The sequence below is a fragment of the Pholcus phalangioides genome, unplaced genomic scaffold, assembly GCF_987345545.1.
Source record: "Pholcus phalangioides strain wild (caught in Gottingen) unplaced genomic scaffold, Ppha-v1.0 ptg000007l_1, whole genome shotgun sequence".
Taxonomy (NCBI): Eukaryota; Metazoa; Arthropoda; class Arachnida; order Araneae; family Pholcidae; genus Pholcus; species Pholcus phalangioides.
In genome coordinates this window covers 64,936,929-64,960,867 of record NW_028301600.1, presented here as the reverse complement: position 1 = coordinate 64,960,867, position 23,939 = coordinate 64,936,929, and the positions used below count along the sequence as shown (strand labels likewise).

The following is a 23,939-nucleotide window of genomic DNA, read 5'->3' as shown; positions in this document are numbered from 1 at the left end:
ATAATTCAAAAATTTTGTGAAAGGGGAAATAACACTTGTTGAAAATGATAAATAATTCATTTCAATTGGTAGTTTAACGGTGGCTGAAGACTTGAAGAACCAACAATTACTGGAAACACCAAACTCCATATAATGTATTTACTATATTTCACTTTACATACGAAACATATATAGCTCTGGTAATTATAGTTCTAGATATTAATTCTGTACATAGAAGTTAAAGAATAATGATGTAGCGAAATATATATAACTTTATGTCAATGTTAAATATATGTATCACATCAACAAAATACTTTGAGGTCTATCTAAGGTCAACGGCATGCGATGTGGACAAATGCTTTAACAAGACAAAACTGCCAGATAACATGAACATGAATAAATTCTGTGCAATACATTAAGATCACTGAAATTGTGAAGCAAACTTGCTTAAAGCTCAATAACATTTTCCCTTACTGAAAATACTCTTCTCGAATCTTGCTTAAAATATTAAATACTGATATAACTTTAATGTATGTCTAAATCTACTAAAATCACAGTCTAATAAACAATGGATGAAAAGAATATATTTTAAATCAACTTGGATGAAAAAATATACACACACATATATATATATATATATATATATGAAGACATGAGCACATAAAAAAATGTTTTTAATGAATCATTGTTTAAATACCACAAGACAGATGATTATGTTTATACAAAAAGAAAAAAAAGACAAATATATTATATTTCATCATGTGACACATTATACAATCATTGAGAACAACCACACTCAATATCCACAGTAAGCATTATACATGGGACACACCAAATACATTGTTCAGATTTGAAATTTACAACCATTGGTGATAAATAATTATAATTCAGATAACGCATAGTTATTCAGACAAAATCAAACAGGAAATGCTTTTAAGTAGTTTTTTACATTTATTTTCAATATTTAAGAATATGCTCATAGTTATATACACATAAAAAAACTGTGACAAACTTTCTCACTGCTCAGAAGGAAACACTTTAACCCTCATAATGTGTTTATTCATTTATTATTATTATTTAATATAGTTCATACATTGGCACAAAGGCACTCAGAGAAGTACCCAAGCTTATAAATGTTGAAACTGATTGTTCATAGCACTGAAGATGTCATAAGTACTTTTTTGTAAAATTGATGCATTAATAGAGTTAAAAATAGAAACAAGAAAAATCAGAGATTCAATGAAATGAATGTGATATAGACAGTTTTTTATTTTAACTTTTATTTATAAATAGAAAAAAACTAGGGCTTTTTTGACAAACATTTCTGTGTTTTAATGTCATTTCAATGATTCATAGTTTTTCTATGGTTTTCAATCAGGAAGAGAGAGAGAATCACTTGTACAGACTATATTTTTAAATAACTGCTAACAGATAATTTTAAAAACAGATCAAAATACTTACAGATCAAACGAAATGAAATTCTCTCAAATAAAAAATAAAACAGTTGCTTAGATGCATAGTTTTCTTCTCATAACAAAGTTTGACAATGAATTGCAATGCTTTGTATCTACATTTTAATACTCGTTGGTTTTTTTTTTTTTTTTTTTAATATTATCACACCTGAATCCCTCTGGATTGAATAAGTTAAATCATAATGATAAAGTCCTCATTGAAACATTTTTTGGCAAATAGCTTTGAATAATTACTTACATTGTGTAAATGGTTGCCTCATTGAAAATAGAGCTTTTACAATCCATTTCAAATTTTTTAAAATCAATGGAGCTATTTATTTCATAATTGAATTTCTTAAGAGACTAGTAAAGTACTTGATTTCAGTTTTCAATAAAACATGTGAAAAAAATAAAAATAATTTTGTGTATTCAAATTGAGAAATTAATATTTTTATCAGTGCTTTGAAAGGTTTTTGAAATTATTAATTATTCTTTTCAAAGTTTCATACTTCTAAAATCTGATGGTTTATTGATATTGAAGTTTATACAATTCTTGCAAATTAAACTGCTGAATTAATATATTACATGATTAGTTCTACATTGATTTTGATTAGTTCTTTTTCTTGATCCAGTGAACTAACATTAGATGATAGTTATTAGATGAATGTTATTAACTAGCAGTAAATAACATTCAGCATCCACTTACCTTTGACTAATTAGATTTTTTTAAAAAGTTCATTACCACTTGTAGGATATTTTCTCGCATATAAGTTTTATGACTTTTTCAACTTTTATCAAAATGACTGAAATTTTTTTTTTATCATGGCACAATGTTTTGATTTTGATTTTTTTTCTTCCTCAATAGTTATATTTTGAGACAGCTTTTATAACATCTTCTAATTTTTCTGAAATCTTTTCAATCCAATTCAATTTTAATAAAAATATTTGTGCAAAATAAACCAATTATTATGGTAAACTTTAGTTTACTATCTTAGTTATAGTCTATATATATACTCTATAGTTTTACAAAAAATATCAATGAATCGGCAATAGAATCATGTAAATCATATTAATTTATTCTATTTCATATTTCCTTGCTATATTTTAAAGTAATCAATCAAAAAATTCAAAAATTTTGTGATGAATTTTTCTTAAGCAACTGTAAAAAAACAACTAATAAAAAATTGTGCTCAATTAATGTCATATACCTTAACATCACACGCCTGTTTTAATGCATAATTGCATTAATAAGCTTCTCATTCCCACTACCTTGCAAACAGCAAAGAACAAACTATGTGTCCAATACTTCAATAAATTTACAATTGGAGGCACTTTGATTAGGCAACATAAATATTATACAATTAAGATAACTTTGAATATCTTTGTCAATCTGGCACTTTTTCATAAACTACACTTTTTTCTTTGCAAATGAAATATTTTACAATTCAGCAAACATAATTCTGTCGCATAAGCAGTATTTTTCTCTTTTTTTTTTGTAAAACCCATGATAGTAACTACTGCACCCTTTGTAATCAAATTTACATCTAACACGTTATGAAAATCTAACCAAATTATTATAAGCAATATATGTGTGTATGTTTGCCAACAAATATTTAATTTTTCTTATTAAAATTTATTAAAGTTTTCTTAAATAATAATCTTTTAATGTGAATAATCAGCAAACTTTGCTTGTTCATAAAGGACAGTATATTCAGTACATGAAAGACACGAGACAAATTAAAATTCTCCAAACTGTTCATCCCAAATCACTGTCATCATTCTCACATTTTTGTGGCAAACCAAAATTTCTGGTAATGTTATTCGATAAAACTCTGATGTTTTCTATATTGGAGTCATCCAAGTAATCTAGATCAACATCACTAGGTGGTTCTTGATGAAACATGTCATCATCACTCACTACTCCAGGCTTGTAGTTGTCATATTCTGAGTCATACATCATATTCAAAGAGTCCACACTAAGAAGCTGATCACTGTCAAACATCCTACTGCTTGCTCTAGAAGAAACACTGGTATCATCCATATCACCATCATGACCAGGATCATTTATGATAGAATTCAAATCACTCAGTGCTCCTTCTGCATCCGTGAGTCCTTGTTCATTTAGCAATGATGCATTCTCTAAAGCTGGATCATCTGTGCAGTACCCTTGCTCATCGATAAGAGGCATTTCTGCAGATTTCTCTTCATCTTCACTTTCATCACTATCAGTAAGGCCAGTCATGGTAGATCTTGATGGTGGGATAATTTTACTTTTGCAAGACATTTTCACTCCTGCTTCTGATGCTTTTCCTCTTTCACCATTACTCTGCCCAGTGGATTGCTGCATTGATTGGAAAGAATAAGGAAGAGATTTTGAAACAATACATTTTTTGCTAGGTGAACGCAACTGATTACCTTTTCCACTCTTAGCCGTTGTATCATCTGTATTGATCAAGCTTAGTGTCATTTTCTTTTGAAGAGGGTCAAAATGAAGTCCAATCACATTGCTTTTAGGTTTGCATGTGTGTGGATCATCTTTATGACTGTGCTTCTTATCCTCTACAGATAGATCACTGGTTCCATTTCCTTCTACTGTGACACTAGTTTCAAAAACTGCTGCAGAATCTGCATCAGCACATTTCATGTCCTTCAATGGAATGCCTTGGGAAAAACCCAAATCTGTACAACCAAATTGTTTTTGACTAGCTGATGGAGAAGAAATAGATTTTATTCCACTTTCTGAACACTTGGGTTTAGTTGGAGAGCGATCTGAATGGTGTGAGCTAGTACCAGAATGAGATGTATGGGGACGAGAATATATTGGTTTTGCATTGCTGCTTACATCACTACTATCTGATGCAAAGTCATCTATATCCTTTTTACGCTCGTGATACTTACTGTGCTGAGAAGAGTTTCGATACTTCTTCAAATTATCATCAGTTGATCCATTTGTGTCAGAATACCGCCGCTTTTCATGAACCATTTGGTTAGAATCTTGTTTCTTTTGTGGCGAAATTTTGACTCCATTGCCTCCTTCACTTAATGATTTATGCAGCTTATTATTTTGGTTTTTCAAAGGAGAAATAGGTTTTTGTAATGGATGAGATGGAGACATCCCAACTTCTGGTAAGTTTCGTTTGCCATCATCTGTTAAACTTTCAACAGCAGAGTGGCGCAATGATTTTTGTTTACTTATTTCTACTGGTCCAGAGTAATTTTTAGTAGAGTTGTTTTCATTGTTTGGATAAACCCAATGGATTCCTGATGAATAGTCATAATAAGCCGGCAATGGTGAGTCTGCATCAGTCCTTGACAAATCAGTTCTCACAAAACTATCACAAGAAGAAGCTGATGACTGGTTCAAGGAAGATGTCTCCAGAGAATTATTATGCTCTTGGCCTAGAAGGCTGTCATGACTGCTGCAGCCTTCATCACTGGCTATAGCTGTGCTTGATTGCACAATAGATTCCTCATCATCATTAGGTGGACTAGGTGGTGGGGGAGGGAACTGGAACATATCTCTAGGATGTGTTAGAGCAGAGGGTGATTTCCCACTACCATGGGACCTTGGATGTGTACCTACTTTTGATGGTCGATAGACATTGCTAGTGTATGGGCTAACACCAGTATTCAACTTTTTAAGTTTCTCATGTAGCTCATCTTTGAGTTCTGGCATTGAATTAGATGGTTTGGCTGAACTTTCACTCTCTGGAGAAAGATGAGAGGAATTATTTGAAGAAGGTACGTTATAACGAGGACGTGATTGTGAGTATGACTTTGTATTACCAATAATAGGTTTTGGTTGGTTGTATAAGCCAGATTCTTCTGCTTTCTCAGTTGTCTGTTGTTCTGATTTTGGCTGCCATGGTGGTAGATGCATTGAGGGAAGTCTTGGACTGCTGGTAGACATTATTTCATTGACTGGCTGTTGATGGTATGTCAAGGGTTTCTTTATTTTGCATCCACTTCGTTCCACTGCAGATTCAGAAACATGTTCTCCTTGGGATTTCAGAGATTGGCTCACCATGCTCAGTGGTGTTGCAACACCACCAGGAATAGATGGATGAGAACCTTGACTACTGGATCCTGGTATATTTCCCTCAGAAATAGGTCCACAATCTTTCTTACGATCCAGCAGAAAATATGTGGTCATATCACCTTTTCCTTTTACTTTCACAATTCCACGACATTGAAAAACATATTGATCCTTCAAAAGTTGATAAACTTCATCAGTTGTCTGCGAGAGAGTACAAAGAAAAAAAAAAGAGTTTACTGTTATGGAAAAATAGGTCATAAGAGAAGAGTACAAATTTTATCCTTTATCTTTAATTCAAATATTTTAGATTATGTCTTATGCTATTAGTATAAGACCTATCCCCAGCAGCACAAAGATATTGATCTATATCGTAAAATTTCAGTTTCCAATATCGATCTATATTGGGCCACAATATCATTCTGGTTAAAAAAGGCATAGTCAGAGATAAATAGATCTATATCATGAAAGTGACACATGGAAATACTTCAGCTTTTGAACGATAGATGGTGCCCTTTCAGAAAAAAATTAAAAAAATAAGTTTTAGCTTTCTTGTGGGTGGGTTCAAACTCAGGCCCATAACACTTTCCACCTCTAACTTCACAACTTACCAACCCACCATGAGATCACTGGTTGCATTTTGCTATTAATATCAATTTACAAGTAATAGTTTTAACCTGTATTTCAGATCAAATTTATCCATTTTCATGTATACACAAAAATTACAAAAGAAAAATGTGAGACACATTTATGATCTAGAGGCAGATGATTGAAAAAACTATATTATAATTAAGGAAATTAATTTAGTAATTAATTAAATATTTTAAACAAAAAACACAACAGAAAGAAAGGCAAATTAATGTATTAAAATCAATGTATTGTGTAATGTATTAATTATTTATTTAAAATGATTAATTTATACTACTCAAAAATAAAAAAATAAAAAACACACAGAACACAAAAAAGTCAAAAAATTCTCAATGTATGGGGTAAAAAATGAACAAAACAACAAAAAATTGTAATAAATAATTTTAAGAAAAACACACACACACGTATGTACAACACAACGCAAACAAGAGTAAGTTTTTCTAAATCAAAAATTTTGTATAATTATAAAGTGACAATTAAAGCTTTCACCACCATATGGTGGATATGTTCTTGCTCTTCCTAAAATACTAACATCTATGATACAAAACATACGCAGTAATATATGGATTCAATTATAATTGATGAAATGTTTTTGATATATCAACATATTGCGTATCTGATGTATGTCTTTGTCAGGTTCACGATATAGATCTATATCAGATTCAGAGGATATAGATTTATGTCACGTTCAGAATATAGATTTGTCTTCTAAGATAGATCTATATCAGGTCTATATTGTGAATCTGATATAGATCTTTTTTTGTCAGATTCATGATATAAATCTATGTATTTCAAACTATATTAAAATAATTTATTTTTCCAAGTTGTTGTCCTTTTAAGCAAAGATTATTCACATGAAATCCAACACATATTCAAGTAAAAAAAATAAAGACTTAATATCATAAATAATTTGCACCATATAGGATGAGATCATCTCATATCCTAGTATATGATGCAGTTATTGTACTATGTGATTATGCTACTGGGATAGTATCCTATAGTATTAGTATTCTTATGCTATTAGAGAACAAAGAAATTTGAACAAAATTGTTTTCAAATATGTTTATGTGTATGAGCATACATGAAGAGACTTTGATGACAATAAGAACCCCAGTAGCACAACGATATAGTACAATATCTGGACCATATCGTTATATATCGAAATGTCAGAGGAATATCAGATGTCATAACTATGATATAGAACGATCTCGTCTTATATGGTGCAAATTATTTATTATGTTAATTGATCAAGTCTTTAATTTTTCTGCCGAATATGTATTTGATTCCATGTGAATAATCTCTACTTTGAAGGACAACAACTTGGGACAATAAATTATTTTAATATAGTTTGAAAAACATAGATCTATATCGTGCACCTGACAAAGATCTATATCAGATTCTCGATATAGACCTGATATAGATCTATCAAAGACGACATAGCTCTATATCCTGAGCATGACATACATCTATATCGTGAACCTGACAAAGATATATATCAGATACACAATATGCTGATATATCACCATATTGTGTGCCTTTAAATAAAAATATTGCCTTGAAATAAAAATTTGGAGAAAATTTAAAGTCGAGTGCACAATTTTTTGTTTGAATTGAAATTAAAAACGTTTGAATTTTTCATATGAAATTTTGATTTTAATAGGATTAATTATGTTGATATATCAAAATCATTTTGTCAGTTATGATTGAATCCTTACTGTGTATGTTTTACATCGTAGATGTTGGTATTTTAGAAGGAGCGAGAACTTATCCACTCTAACTTTAATTGCCACTTTATAATTGCACATATTTTTTAATTAAAAAAAATTGCTTTTGTTTTTGTTGTATGTGTGTTTTTCTTAAAATTATTTATTTTTTTCCTTTGATGTTTTCATTTTTACCATACTTTGAGAATTTTAACTCTTTTGTGATGCATATTTTTTATTCTGTATTTTTTGTTTTATTAGCATATAAATTAATAATTTTAAATAAATGATATACTACACAATACATTAATTTATTTCTTGTATTATATATAATTTCCTCAATTATAATATAATTTTTCTATTATCTGCCTCAAAATGATAAATATGTCTCACAATTTCTATTTTGTAATTTTTGTGCAGACATGAAAATGAATAAATTTGATTGAAAATATAAGTAAAAAAAATATCACTTGTAATTTAATGTTATAATACGAAACTGTAACCAGTGCTGTAGTGGTGGGTTGGTAAGATACAGAGTTAGAGATGGGAAGAGTTCAGGGTACAAGGGTTCAAGTCCACCCACCTCCAAATAATTACACTTTTTTTTTCTTCCGAAAGGGCGCCATCTATCGTCCAAAATGTGAAGTATTTGAATATATCACATTCACGATATAGATCTATTTATCTCCGACTATGCCTTTTTTAGCCAGAACGATATCGTGGCCCGATATAGATCTATATTGGAAACTGAAATTTTACGATATAGATCTATATCTTTGTGCTACTTGGGAATAAGAATAAAATATGGTATTCTTGAGGTATGAATAGTGTGGCCATATTTTATCAAGAGAAATACAGAGGCACCTAGCAGGATCGTAAATGTGGGAAAATATGAACGATTGCCAATCAACACCAAAGCAATCACCAATTACTCCTAAAATTGTCAAAACATGGTAGCCATCATTAGAAATAACTCCAATGAAACGAAAATGTGTGAAGGGATCAAATTCTATTTAATTTCAAATAATTCTAGAGCAAAAGCACTGAAATATTTTATACAAATACAACACCACAACAGGCAATATGCCCAATGAGGTGCCTGACAAAAAGTTGCCCATAACAAATATGGATGTCATATACTTCAAAATTACAGCAACCCTAATTAATATAAAAGAAATTACAAAAACTAGAAACAGTATATAAACATGATAAAATACTATACAATGCCCATAAAGAATACTTATGGTTTTTTTATTCTAAGTATGGATAACTTTTCGATTTACCTCAACATGCTTATCGTACCTCCGGGGGTAAGCTATTCCATTTATTAACAATCCTATTAGACAAAAACTCACTGTGACACCATAGCTCCCTTACCAAGTGATACTGGTGTCCCCTTGTAAAAGCAGTCGATTGATGGTGTAACAATAATCCGTGGTCCATCCCATTACAAATTTTGAACACTTCAATCATGTCTCCCCGACACCTGCATTCATCCAATGTGAACATAGTAAAAAAAATAAGTCTCTCTTTATAACTCAAGCCCCTTGTGCCAATGAGAACATGCGTAGCTCTTTTCTGCAGCCCTTCAACCAAGTCTATGTCCCTCTGTAGGTATGGTCTCCAAAACCTTACAGCATACTCCAGTCCAGGATGAACTAAGCCTCAGAAAAACAGCAGAATGACTTTAGGAGAAAACAAAGATATCTTTTCGAAAATAAAACCAAGCATTCTATTCGTTTTCTAACCACCACTGAACAATTTTTAGAAAACCTGAGCCACTTGTCAGTGGAAATGGCCAAATGTGTGACCTTATTGCTTTGATTCCAGACTACCTCCATTAGCTTCACATCATCTGTGAATTTGCTAACAAACCCATCGATACCCTGATCGAATTTATCAATAAAAAGTGAAAAAGTATGTGGCCAAGGACACTTCATCGAGGAACTCCATTTGTGATGCCTGTCCAATCAGAGAATTTCCCATTCATCATACCCCGTTGTGACCCATCTTGCAACTACGAGTTTATTCAATTCAGGAAGTTGCCCCCAATCCCAGTCTCGTGTAAAAACACTTCAAGAATTTGCCATGGAACCAGATCGAATGTGCTTTCTGGAAATCAATGTAAACACCATCTACATTTTGCCCTTACCCAAAGCATTAGTGGCATGATTATAGAAGTGAAGGAGGTCAGTAATACATCACTTCCCCTTTCTGAACCCATGCTTATTATCCGGCAATACATTATTCTCGTCTATCCACTTCACCAATTACCTTTCTATAATAATTTCCAAAATTTTCAAGAGGGAGCTTGTCAAATTCACTGGACGATAATTGGACAACGCTTCTCTACTACCCTTTTTAAATATTGGAACCACATTACCAAGATTTGCATTCCTTTGGGACTATATCCTCAGCAACAATACTCCTGTAAATATGTGCGACTAGCCCCAAAAATTTATTAGCACATTCCCTGAGGACCCTAGGATTGACATCATCTGGTCTTGGTGCTTTGTGCTTGCACAAGCATTTTTTTAAAAGATTTAGGACCTCCACATATTCCACTTGAATATCGTTGAGGATTTTATTACCCTATGCAATAACCGTACATTGAATATCGTTTTCTATATTAAAAACTGATGCAAAAAAAGTCATTGAAAACACTACACATGCCTACATTGCTTTATACCCTACACCCCCCAATCGAGAGAAGGCCAAGGGGACATGTCTGCAGTAAGGGGTCCATTATTCACATACCTAAAAAATGATTTTGGGTCAGTGCCAATGTTATCTGCCAATCTAGATTCAACTTCTTTTTTACTATCCCTTATCGCTTTCTTCAATGCTCTTCTTTTATCAGTAAACAATGACAGGTCACCTCGTCCACTTTTATACTCTCTGAACGCTCTTTTCTTTTCAAGATAAAGGATACGCACGCTATCCGTGAACCATATGCGCGATGTACAAACAAGCTTTTTTCAAACAAAGAGTATGACGTCATGCCCAAAAGAGGACAGCTTTGTACTAAATTCTTCCCGCTGACTTATCACCCCAACTGATTCCAACCGGTCTTTGAAAACTTCCGCTAAGTGTTCTCTCAAAACATCAAAGTTAGTTGTCTGAAAACAAGGAACCAAGAAAAGTTACAGAAAAAATTAACGATACGATGATCACTGAAACATGTTGAACAAGATCCTCAGAACTAGTGAGAACTAAATCCAAAACAGCAGTACCCCTCGTGGCTTCGGATACATGCTGGTACAAAAAGTATCGAGCACCAACTTAAGAAAGTCTCTTTCATATTGATCTCTAGCTCAAAAGTTCTCCCAATAGAAATCCAGGTAATTGAAATCCCCTTATATGACAACCCTCTTATGCTTGCACATGTAGGAAATTTTATCATGAAATTTGGTGATATAGTTTGGATCCCTATTCAGTGGATTGTAACAAATCCCTACAGTAAGTTTATGATGACTTTTGTTTTCAAGCTCAACTCATATAGTTTCAATATCACTTCTCTGCATGTTACACTCTCTAGCCTTCAAACATGATTTCACATATATCAAGACTCCACCCCCCTCTTCTATCCAATCTATTTCTTAAAAAATTATTGTATCCTGAAATTTGTAAGAAAGATTCATCCCCATCGTTTGCCCAAGCTTCTGTAATGGCTATAAGATCCAGGCCCTCCATAGCTATCGTAGTTTCTAAAAAATCTTTCTTATTACCCGACCTCCTGGCATTTATTAGCACACATTTTAATTTGCCCTGTGATTTTGTGTCAATCGAGAAGCCATCTTAGTCAGAAGTGGGTAAATCTGTTATTATTAACAATAAATAATCTGCATTCCCATCTATGTGGCCTGGGAGTAAAAAACCTGACCTGAGCCTATCATAAACCTCCCAGACCCCACTCCTATTCAGATGAATCCCATCCCAATGAAGCCACCTGTTGGTAAATGTGGAAAGCTCCAAGAACGTGACCCCAGTGAGGAGCAAATGTCCTTTAAGCCTAAATTGAATTGGTGGATCCTACTCCTATACCCCTACTACCCCTTGGCAGAACTGGAATCACTGCCACATCTGAACCCCCTCCTGAGCGGATAATAGTAAGTCCTGGTACTCTCACAGAGACTCACTAATATTCGCTCCTACTTGATTCGGTCCCATCCGCAGGATTACCCACAAAGGCAGCTTTCGGCAATGAAAAATGTCTCAAACTTAGCTAATCTCCCCCCAGGAAGACAACAGTGCTCGAAACCACAAAAATCTTTACACATTCGGTTCCCCAGTTCTCTAACCATAGAATCGATGATGATTAAACCCCATTCACTATCCCCCTCACCCACATCTACCCATTCACCCTCTAAACTGTGAAGATTGCTTCTTCATCGACAGGTGGCTCGATGAGAGATGGCTCTGTTATAACCGGGTCCTTTAAAACTCCTCTCTTCCGTAACGCTTCGACCTTGAGTTCCAACCTTGCTCTATCCAAACACCCCTTACACTTGAAACTATCAGCTACTATCCCCCTAAATCAGGAAAACTTCCATTGCAAGGTCTACAACACTAGTCAAGGTCGTGGCATACTAACACTATTGCAGGTAACTAGATACTAACACTTAAAAAATGGAATGAGAAACATTAGCAGGAAATTAAAATAACCTAAATTACATTATGTTACATTTTGCATTGAATTAGAATGTATTTTATTTGAACATTTCGTATTTATATTTGAGTAATAATTATTGCAAATTATTTATATTCACAATTTCAATGAAGATTATGAATTTAAGTTAGCTTCTTTACAAAATTGGGTCATTTTTATTTTTAGTTTTTAAAAATTGAGATGGACATGCACATGATGGAAAATGCACAAATACGGGATAGTCAGGGCCGGATTAACCATTAAGCAAGAAAGTATGTGCTTAGAGCATCAAGAGAAAAAGGGCACCACAAAAAGTTACCAAAATGTTTTTTTTATGTACAAATTTTTTTCCAGCTTCCAGCAGAAAACCCTAAAATTTTCGATTGATTGTATAGTTTAAGACATTCATCAAAAGGATGGCACTAATACAGAACAACTGATAATATTGCAAACTAGAGATCATGTTAATTCTGAGTTTTTGGAATGAGATTTCGTGCAATTTCTATAAAGTTAGCTTGAACTATCTTAACAGCATCATGGGTACCTTTTAACAAACTAATTTTTCTGAGGGTCCCTCTTTACCAGATGAAAATTCTTGCCTTTCAATTTGCATACTAACTCTCGCAAATTGGAAACAGATCTACTAGTCACGAGATCCTCGGGTTCTGTCCGGCTGAGATGCAGGGCCGCAACTAGAGGGTACAGGCGGATTTGGTGCCCTGGGCACTGTACTAGAGGGGGGCACAAATTTCACTCTTTAATCTCTCCAACATTATGAGGGGGTGCCAAAATGCATGCTTGCCCCGGCTGACCAAGCATCTAGTTGCGGCCCTGGTGAGACCCCATGCATTTATAAAATAAATCATTATCATTCCAAACCAATATGATAAATACTAAATCAATACAAAAATGGTAAATTTCAGAGTAAGCCAAGTTCTACAGAATAAGGACAGGAACTTAAAAATGTGCAAATCTTTGAGTCATTAGCAGACATAGGGTAGTTTATTATTATTACCCATGCAAGACAGTTTTGGTGCCTGTCTGGCGTATAAGTCGCACCAGCAAAATGACCCTGAAAAGTTGCTGCTGTGTTCCCAGACAGATGAAATGTGCCAAAAACTGTCACCTGGCAGTCCAGTGGTTAGGGGAGATAGCCTCTGATTCTGCAAGTCTGGGTTTGAATCCCAGTTCTTCTATGTCTACTAACACTTACAAATTTCCAGGACAGATCTTACGGATCTCTTGGGAGTGCACGAGGATCATGTATAAAAAAATTTTCACAGGTTTCTCTGCAAATCATTTAGTCCAGTACTCTCATAGTTTGAAATTTTGCATAAAAACATTTCAAAAAAAATGTTTTCCTTCTACATAGGCTGCACAGCATAGAGCCACCCTTTTGTGGTTGGATCTAGAACTTCTAGAATATAGGTATGAAGACACTTTAGTTCGATTTACCATAGAAGTAAAAGAAATGCTAACAGATTGCAACTCGAAAATGCATCTGAAAGAGAGCAGGTACCCAATGATTGTGGGTCACAAAAAATAATATAATATTGGTCATGCTAAGATTCACAGTTCATGTTGAAAGTCTTTCATCCCCTTTTTTCCTGTCTGTGATTAAAAATATTCAAATCATAATTCTACTTTAGATTAGCTACTTCTGAAATATAAAATTTCAGTTAATGTTGTTTTTTTTCCTTTATAGATTTGATATCAAGTAATATATACTTTTATTGATGGAGGGGGCACCAAAACCATTCAAGTGCTTAGGGCCTTCAGAAGTTTTAATCCGGCCCTGGGGATAGTCACATGAAATATGGGTTATATGGACACACACCCTAGACATTAAAATATAATTCGAGAACCTATCAAAGTTTACATTTCTCTTTCACACGCTATATATTTTTATTCGTAAAATTATTTTTCATTCAGAACATGAGTTTTTATTAAATCAGCCTACGAATTGCCCATCAAATTGCGAGTATGAAACATTATATAAATACTTGGTTATCTTGCTTGAAAATCAATACTGAAGAAAAAAATTTATGCTATGCTGTTTGTAAAATTTTATTGTATAAATTACACTAAAAAAGGTTGTTAAAACAGTGTCGTCTTAACACATGGGCCTACCAGGGCATGGCCTGGGGCCTCAGGATAGGGCCGCACAAAAATGATATCCCGTTGAAATTTTCTATAATTTGCATGGTAGAGTCCCATCAAAATCATTTGGCCTGGGGGCCCATGATGCTCTTAAGATGGTCCTGTGTTAAAATGGATACACAGTTAATGAAATATTGTAACAATTTGAGAATTTATAAAAAATTTTTAGCTAGAAAAAGTATAATTGAAGGCTTACTTGAGTATGATTAGGAAGTCCTGTGCTGTCCATGCGACTAGCCACATTGACTGTATTTCCCCAGATATCATATTGTGGCTTGCTAGCTCCAATTACACCTGCTACAACTGGTCCAATGTTTATTCCTGTAAGAACTTGTCTAATCAGCATTGCATAATACAATATATAATTTTACTTCATCCATAAAATAATTTTTTTTGAATGTTTCCATAACTACATAACTATTAAGAAATAATAATAGAAATCTTTCAATTTATTTATTATTTTATTTATTTATTTATGCAATAATGTTGGCCCAAGGCCTATACAAGAGGACGCTGTAGATTATACATATGCTTTGAAACATTTTACAAGAAATCGGAGATCGTGGGGGAGTTAACAATAGTAGAGGGGAGCTTGTTCCATTCAACTATGGTATTGGGAAAGAAACTGAATTTAAAACAATCTGTAGAGGCAAAAATAGGTTTTAAATTTTTGGGGTGGTCAAGTCTATTGGAAACATAGCAAGGCTTAATCAAAATTTAAATGACCATGAATAATTTTGTAAAGCATGGCTAAGCGGGAGATAAGTCGGTGAGTAGTGAGTGGGTGGAGATTAAGTTCGAGTTTAGGATCAGAAACTGAACTAAAAAATGACCAGCAGTCGTGAATAAAGCGGGTGGATAGATTTTATTTTGGATATATTCAAGTTTGTCTAAGTTACTAGAGGTGTGGGGGGTCCCAGACCTCAGCTGCATAAGAAAGAATGGGAGAAATATACGTTTGGTAGCAGAGAAGTCAGACATCACAAGTAGAATGTTTGAGATTGTGGCGAAGGAAAAAAAGTTTGTTGAGACATTCCTCTGGTAGACATAATCGATATGATTATTCCAATGGAGAGATCAGGTATATATTTATTATTATCAATTGATAATAGTAGATTTATATATGACTCATTGAACCTTTATCAAAACAGAAAATAGGAATTAAACAAGGGAATTAAATCCTGCAGAAAATAGTATCTCTGTGATTAACTACTTCATGTACAAAGTTTCGGCAAGAAATTTTTATTACTTATGTTTAACAAATCGACAATAAATATTGCAACCTTGTTCTAACCTAACCGCAAGTTAGAAAAAGGAAGAAGGGGGAAAAATATAAAAGGAAAAGTATAATAGATAATGTAGATAAAGATTTTTTTAAGTCCTCTTTTCATCCTAACCCTACGTGTTATGTTTCACTCTTACATGCATATAGTAGAAAGATAAATTATAAAAAGAAAGGAGGGAAAAGAAAAAGCAACTTTCATAGATAATAGGGTTGTTATAAAGCTTCACGATAGTGAAGACAAAAGAAGGAAAACACAGAGAACTTATTTGAATTTATTCCACTGGTGTTTGGACATTTATGCTCGTTGTGGTAAAGAGGTTAATGTTCCAATACAGTAAATTTTCCTGAAAATCCATTATATTCAAAAGCAGTAGTTTTTATTGTATAAAATAATATACAACAGTCAAGAGTATATAATACATCTGAAGCCTGGAAAAAAGTTGATTAGCACTCAAATAGGCTTATTCGTTTTAAGAGTTAATCATCATCAGAGTTCACATTCCAGTTGGGGGACAGATGCAATTTTATTCAGAATTTTCTCAAAACTCTAGGTTTTAGTCTAGAATTAGCTTATCTGAGCATATAAAACAACTGTGGCTTCACAAAATAAAGTCATATTTCATTCTAGAAAGCAAACATTTGTATTTTTAGTTATGTATATTCTCAGTCAAAAATTAAATTACACACATCAAATTTAATAAATCCACAACAAAAGAACATAGAAAAAATATATGACTTAAAAGGACATGAGCTAGGGAAATAGTCAATATCTGAAAAATTATTGACAGATATGCATGAGTATCTTGAAATCATATTATAGGAACACATCTATATAGCAAGAAATAGCCTACATGTTTTAATGTAGGCTTATATCACAGATTTGTTCTAACAAATACATTTTTTCACAATGAAAAATTAAATATGTTCTGTTAAAATTTTGTTTTTGTACTTACCAACTCTCAGCATAAAATTATTGTAAGAGTTCTCATTTATATCTGCTAGCTTATCTTTGAATGCAAAAACCATTTCAGCTAGTATACTCATGTATTCCACTGCAGCTGCCACATTATCATCCTAAGAATGAAAAATAGTTGAAGCAAATATTTCCTTGAAAGCAAGCTTAATTAATCGAAACACTTCAAGTACATTAAGTAGAACCTGAATTATCCTACCCTCATTTATCCAGAACTCTTTATTAACAGAAATTGGTTTTCTTGGTGATATTTTTATTTAATTGATGAACAAGACTGTAGCAAGAGGGAGAACATGGTGGTCCAGTGAAAAATATTAAAAAATGACTGATATATACAGAGGTGGCTCTAACTCACTTGGCGCCCAGATGCAAAGTCTCATGTGCTACCTCTAAAGATGACTATTGCAGGGTGCTGACAGAGACTCTAGGATAAACCTCATTTTTTTAGTACAAATCCACATACCATTGTTTACGGAGTCAAATGCGTATGCCCATATGTCCAGCTTTTAAAGAATCTATCGCTCTTTGACTCAGAATTATTTTATCATTCTTAATCATACCAGATAACTTAATCTACACTGCTCAAAACAATTAGGGGAGCACATGGTTTTAACAAAATTGCGCAAAGATGTATACTGATAAGTAACATAAAATGAATCATCCATAATTTAAAGCCTAGCAGGAAACGGAAGAAGAAAACTTCATATGCAAATCAAAGTTCATGACGTCAAAAACCAGAAAAAGGAGATAAGGGCAGAAATCGGGATGTTGCAGAAACGTCTGTTTTACTGCCGTAACTGTGAAATTCGATTGCGCAGTATTTTTTTTTTGAGACAAGGTGAACATCGAGATAGGGAGCAACATGATTGGAGCCAAGTGCTGTTTACAGACGAGTCCCGATTCAGTCTGGAGTGTGACACCCGACGTGTTCTGGTATGGAGGGACAGGGGCACTCGAAATAACCCCGCATTCGTTCGTGAAAGGTCACAATACAGACGAGCTGGTTGGATGGTATGGGGTGGAATCAGCATAGGTGACTTGAGGATGTCTCAACAACGTGATTTACCGGAATACATGGCATGGCGTGTTATAGGCAGACTGGAATCCGGGCAAACACAACGTAGTGTCGCGGACGCTGTTGGAGTCACCAGAAGTGTTGTTGCAAGGCTGTGGAATCGATTCCAAGAAACAGGAAATGTTAGATGTCGACCAGGGCAAGGTCGGCCACGCGCCACTACAGCAACTGATGACCGGTATATACGGTTAACAGCCCGTCGAAACGGAACAGAGAATGCTACGCAGCTGCAAAGACGGTTGCTCTTGGCAACAGGACGAAGGGTGTCCAGCCAAACAGTACGTAATCAGCTTCATGAGGGAGGGCTCTATGCACGTAGGCCAATGGTCTGCATTCCGCTGACCCCACGCCACCGTGCGGCCCGAAGAAGATGGGCTGCTGAACATCGAGATTGGGAGCAACACGATTGGAGCCAAGTGCTGTTTACAGACAAGTCCCGATTCAGTCTGGAGTGTGACACCCGACGTGTTTTGGTATGGAGGGACAGGGGCACTCGAAATAACCCCGCATTCGTTCGTGAAAGGTCACAATACAGATGAGCTGGTTGGATGGTATTGGGTGGAATCAGCATAGGCGGACGTACAGACCTGCATATCATTCGGAATGGCACTTTGATGGCCCGAAGGTATGCAGACGAGATACTGCGACCTCATGTCATCCTTTACGCTGGAGCCATTGGAGATTCCTTTGTTTTCCAGGATGATAATGCCCGACCGCATAGAGCTTGTCTGGTGGAGAATATGCTTGAAGCTGAAACAATACAGCTTATGGAATGGCCAGCACGCTCTCCTGACCTGAATCCAAGAGCATGTTTGGGACATGCTCGGACGACGCATTACTGCGCGACCAAGGCCGCCTATTACTGTCCGAGATTTGCAGATTGCACTTCTTGAGGAGTGGAACAGTATTCCCCAAAGTCTGATCGATAACCTCATCGCATCCATGGCAAACAGGTGTGCAGCAGTCTTAGCTGTTCGAGGAGACCACACGCCCTATTAAAACTCATGCATCATGTCTAAACAGTACTTTTTTTATCGTTTACATGTAAGCAAATTGTTGCCCTAAATCATCTTTTCATGTTTTTTCCATATTTTCAAAGAATTAAAGCTTAATTCCAAATTTTTTTACGTCTTTTTTCTGTATTGCGCATTGATACGTGTGTACTATCCATTGTATGCCAATACGTGGCTGTCTCGCACGGTTTTCTTCACTTTTTTGCTTGCTCCCCCACTTGTTTTGAGCAGTGTACATTAAAGTTCTTCTTGATGAGCACACACAATCCTTATATGCACTTATTCTGAGAAGAGCAAATATAATGAGGCAACTTAAGAAATTAATTTCAAAGTTGTTTCTGGTGCCCCAAGGACCAGATAAGTGAGAGGCCAAATTTTTCCTTTGCCTTTATTTGACCATTCCGGAAAAATTGCTGGGAAAAATGCACACTTGCCCCTTGTGGCAGAGTACATTTTTATTTCTGATATAACGATTCCAGGACCTGTCTGTTCTATCAAGTTTTCTAAACATCTCCATCATCAAGGTATGACTCAAAAGATTGATGTCACATGAATTTTTACTATTGGAAATTTTTTAAAATTTAGATGTCTAATTAAAGCCTAAGTACCATCCCTTATAACCTGCTGCCTGGGCACACAGCACCTCATCCACCCTTGCTTAAGCTGCCCTGGATACATATGAAATAACATAGTTATACTACTCTTCTATCACTTTGGGTTATATCCCTCCAAAATACCAGTTGCTGCCCTCTGGGAGAAAGTTTTGCTACAGCTCTGAGAACCATAGGCATGAACTTGTATTGGGCCCAGGTGTGTGGACCAGGCCTCCTTTCCATATGTGCTACTATTTTCTTAAAACTATGGGAATTTTGGGTTTGAGCACCTTCTCACCCCCTCCCCCCAATATTTTTGTGCCCTCCCAATATTTCCAACAACTTTACACCGATGTTGAGAATCAGTATGACTTTGTACTTTTCCTATGATGTTTTCAAAACTGTACGCCATGTGCATGCTTTTTTCAAAAATTAAAGAACTATTCTATTTTTCAATTAGGGAAATTCTCTCCAACTTTGAAAAAATTGTTTTCTTATAAATGATAGTCTTGTAGGCTGTAAACCATAATTTAGTATAGTTATATAGGTACTCTTTGATGACTCTCTATTCAATACATTTCTGTTCAGTTTCATCTTTAAGCATAGCTGCTGGATGCCCCACGTGTAGAAGATTCAGGATCATCCGCATGGGGGACAAGTATTGTATACTACAATTATATTGGATATCCATAAATTCTTGGGGGGGGGAGGGGGGGCTAATCTCCTCTTACAACGTTTGTTGGGGAGGGGGGAAAGAACAGGACCATTTTAAGAGCATCATCGGCCCTTGGGCCAAGCGGTTTTCCTGAGGTCCAATTCTAGAAAATTTAAATTAGATCTCATTTTTGTGAGGCCCCTCTTCCAGTGCCGTCTTAACGCATGGGCCCACCTGAGCACGGCCCGGGGGCCTCAAGAGGAGAGGGGCCTCACAAAAATGAGAAGTTATTGAAATTTTCAAGAATTTTCCAAGTAAAGGCCTCAAAAACATCATTTGGCCCGGGGGCCCATGATGCTCTTAGGACAGCCCTGCCCTCTTCTCTTGAGGCCATTGGCCTGTGCCTGGGTGGGCCCATACATTAAGATGGCACAGGGGAAGAGCCTAGCATCCAGATTCCTCAAGTTCCAGCACCTATGCTCACCATGGAGTAGAAAAGATGAACTTCTACTGATATATGTACATACACAATTTAGAACTCAAAAGAATGACAAACTGAAAATGTTTACGAAAATAAGAGGACAGCTGAACAATATTTTGTAGGGTGGAAAAATGCTTGTGTCTCGTAAAAACAAGACGTATGGCCGGTGTGTTAAAATTTGTAGAGTTGTAAGTGCATCAAAAATAACCTTGATTGTGGCATGGCTTGGAAAAAGGTTCGCCACCCCTGCTGCATGCACTAGTTGCTTCTGAGAACTCTTCATCCAGTTTAATTTATTCTTTTGGCACTTGAAAGTATACTTACCGCTATCCTGTATTCTGGCATTAGACCAATAGCTGCCATATATGTACTTCCAACAGTTTTAATTTTATCAATAGATTTGAAACGTTCATCGTCCAAAAGCTGAAATATATATATATACATATATATATATACGAGTATATATAAACAAATTTGAATTTTTTAAACCATAAATAAATGAAACCTAATCCCATGAACAAGCAGATGATACAAGTTGCTTACGTGAATAAAACACAATCTAAACATATTACTTTTCAATTTCTGTGTGTCAGATAAGCTTGCTCGGTAGTTTTTTAATGAAAATATAGATGTTTTCAGCCTAAAGAGTCAAGATATACTAAGAAATTGTAATACGTATAAACGAAGAATGAAATTTTCTTGAAAAACTAACTTCATCAAAGTCTGCAATTATTTCATTAAGTAGTCTCAAACATTCCATTCCTTGATTGTTACCATCTAATTCCATGTAAAACTCATGGAAATTAGGAATAGAAGCAAAAACAACTCCAACTTTGGAATAGCTTTGGTTGTACAAATCCTGTGAAAATAAAAAATAAAAATTTACAATGATTAAAAAAGTTATACTCTGTGACGACAAGAGAGTTTAATTAATTTATTAACTATTATTTATTTATTAATCTATACAATATTGTTGGTTGAAACATATAAAAGAGAATGAATATGACTACAGATATTGTTTTGAATGAAAGAGATTCAGTTCTAAGATATTTGATGATAGCAATCTAAGATCCCATGAATGATTTAAGAAAGAAGATGCTGCATGTGCGAGTATGATGTGGTGGCTATTATGTATAAACATTTTTACATTTAAGTTCATATAACTCTTTCAGATGACTAACAATACAAAAGATAAATATTCAATAATTGATGTAATAAATGTGTTTCTTTTTAGAAGTGTTTATTTATTTGTACGATATTGTTTGACCGCAGCCTATACAAGAGAATACAGTGATGGGATTTGACATAGGAGATGATTGCTGCTAAATACAAAATCAAAAATTGAAGCAAAATCTATAGTATTTGATGGAAGGTTGTTTCAACCACTAACTGTTTGGGGGGAACTAAATTCTCGAAGCAATCTGTGAATGCAAGGAAAGGTTTCAATTTTTGACAGTGATTGAGTCTATCAGAAAATGTGAAGATTTGATTGGAATATGTGGGAAGTGTCAAAGTGTTAAAATAGCCATGGATAATTCTGGAAAGTAGGGCTAAATGAGCAATATACCTATGGGAGGCTACATTTATGCATTAAGAAACACTTTTGACATTAAACCCTTAACTGCCAATGAAATTTTATACGATTCACTCCCCAGTGACACCCTTTTTTGATCACAAAGAGTAAAGATGTATAAATATGCCTATGGCAGTTAAGGCACATACTCCCTAAAGTATATATATATATATATATAGTAGAGTTAAGGGGGGTTATAATATGAACACTTTTAACAATCATACAAACACTTTTAATATTAATATACAAACATTTTTAAATACTATGTCATAAATTCATATGAACTCTTAACATATAATCAATACAGTACATCAGCAGCAATACACATTTGAACTTCTCTAGCTCAAAGTAATATCAATTTCCTGAAGTAATTTAAGATAATAAAGTTTTCCTGTACATCATACATCCAGTCTGGACTGCAACTAGGGGGAGTAGGCAGGTGGTCTTTTGCATCCCGGACTCTGAACTAGAGGGGTGCTAAAGTCATCATTTAACTGTTCCTTCTACATTACACAGGGGTACCAAGATGTGTGCTTGCCACGGTTGAGTAGGTATCTAGTTACGGCACTGAGTCCAGCCTACCTCAGTGAAAAGTTATCAAGTTCCACAGGTTTGATACCAGAATATAAGGCATTAATATGTAAAAACAGGTAATAGGCACAAATGTTGAATTCAAAATTATGGATGAATAGTGTACAAAAGAAAGAGAATTAGAGCAAAAATATTTCCACATTGGTTCAAATTGTATTTTATAACCATCGAGTGTAATAAACTTCAACTTCTTTGTCCTTCACATACCCTTAAAGTGATATCTATTGTATAGGGAACTTTTAAAATTACAGTTTTTTAGAAAAATTGAAGGAATAATTTGCCAGTTCCATTTATTCTAATTTTTTTTTATGCTGGTTGCATACATACCATGTTATTTTTAAATTGGTTATCCAAGAAATGGGTAGCCACATGAGCTGGTAAGAGGTTGAAAAGTATTCTTCTATTGCTGCTCTGCAAGTCATGCATCTCACGCTTCTCTTCATTAGCCTGAAAAACATTGAAGACAACTGAGTTATATTGAGATAATTACTGATTAACAGACTTTAAATTTTTTCTTATCCTACATATACACTGCTGGCCACCGTAAATGCAACACCCTGAAGGAAGCATGCAAATAATATGAAATTTACAACATGCATTAGCGGAGGTGTGATAAGCAAATGATAAGAATTTCAGCGCAGAAGCACATCACGCGTGCCTGTGGCGCCACTTCAAAGCGCTATTTAAGGCTTGGAGATTTCGACGATTTGAAGTACGGCAATTGTGTTTTTCTTGTGGTTTTTTCAAAAAAACGATCAATTATGCCTCGTAGAAAACAGAGATCATCTTTTGATCAAGTATCCGAGTTCGACAGAGGAAGGATAGTGGCCTACCGAGATTGTGGATTATCTTTCAGGGAAATCGGTAGTCGTGTTGGACGAAACCAAACAACTGTAATGCGGATATGTGATCGTTGGATGCAGGAGGGTACGACGGACCAACGTGTTCGATCGCATCCACCTCAGTGCACCACTCAGTGATGGTAACTCGTGGGAAATTTCCCATATTCGTGGGAAAAATTGGCCAAAATTTGCCCAAGTGGGAATTTCTTAGCATTTGTGGGAAATTTTGAGAGTTC

The 23,939-nt window shown here is 34.7% G+C and overlaps 1 protein-coding gene across 1 annotated transcript in view; it reads right to left on the bottom strand.

Annotated features, from left to right (window-relative positions):
* Positions 1 to 1,586: 1,586 nt before the first annotated feature.
* LOC149085630 (adenylate cyclase type 1-like) overlaps positions 1,587 to 23,939 on the bottom strand; it is a 314,970-nt gene continuing 292,617 nt past the window's right edge. Inside the window, exons 16-21 of the mRNA XM_089233786.1 lie at positions 23,189 to 23,308; positions 21,410 to 21,556; positions 21,022 to 21,120; positions 16,861 to 16,981; positions 14,819 to 14,943; positions 1,587 to 5,667 (exon numbers count right to left, since the gene is read on the bottom strand). Of these exons, the coding sequence (XP_089089912.1) occupies positions 3,187 to 5,667; positions 14,819 to 14,943; positions 16,861 to 16,981; positions 21,022 to 21,120; positions 21,410 to 21,556; positions 23,189 to 23,308 (3,093 nt within the window). The 3' untranslated portion in view covers positions 1,587 to 3,186. The remainder of the gene's footprint in view (positions 5,668 to 14,818; positions 14,944 to 16,860; positions 16,982 to 21,021; positions 21,121 to 21,409; positions 21,557 to 23,188; positions 23,309 to 23,939) is intronic.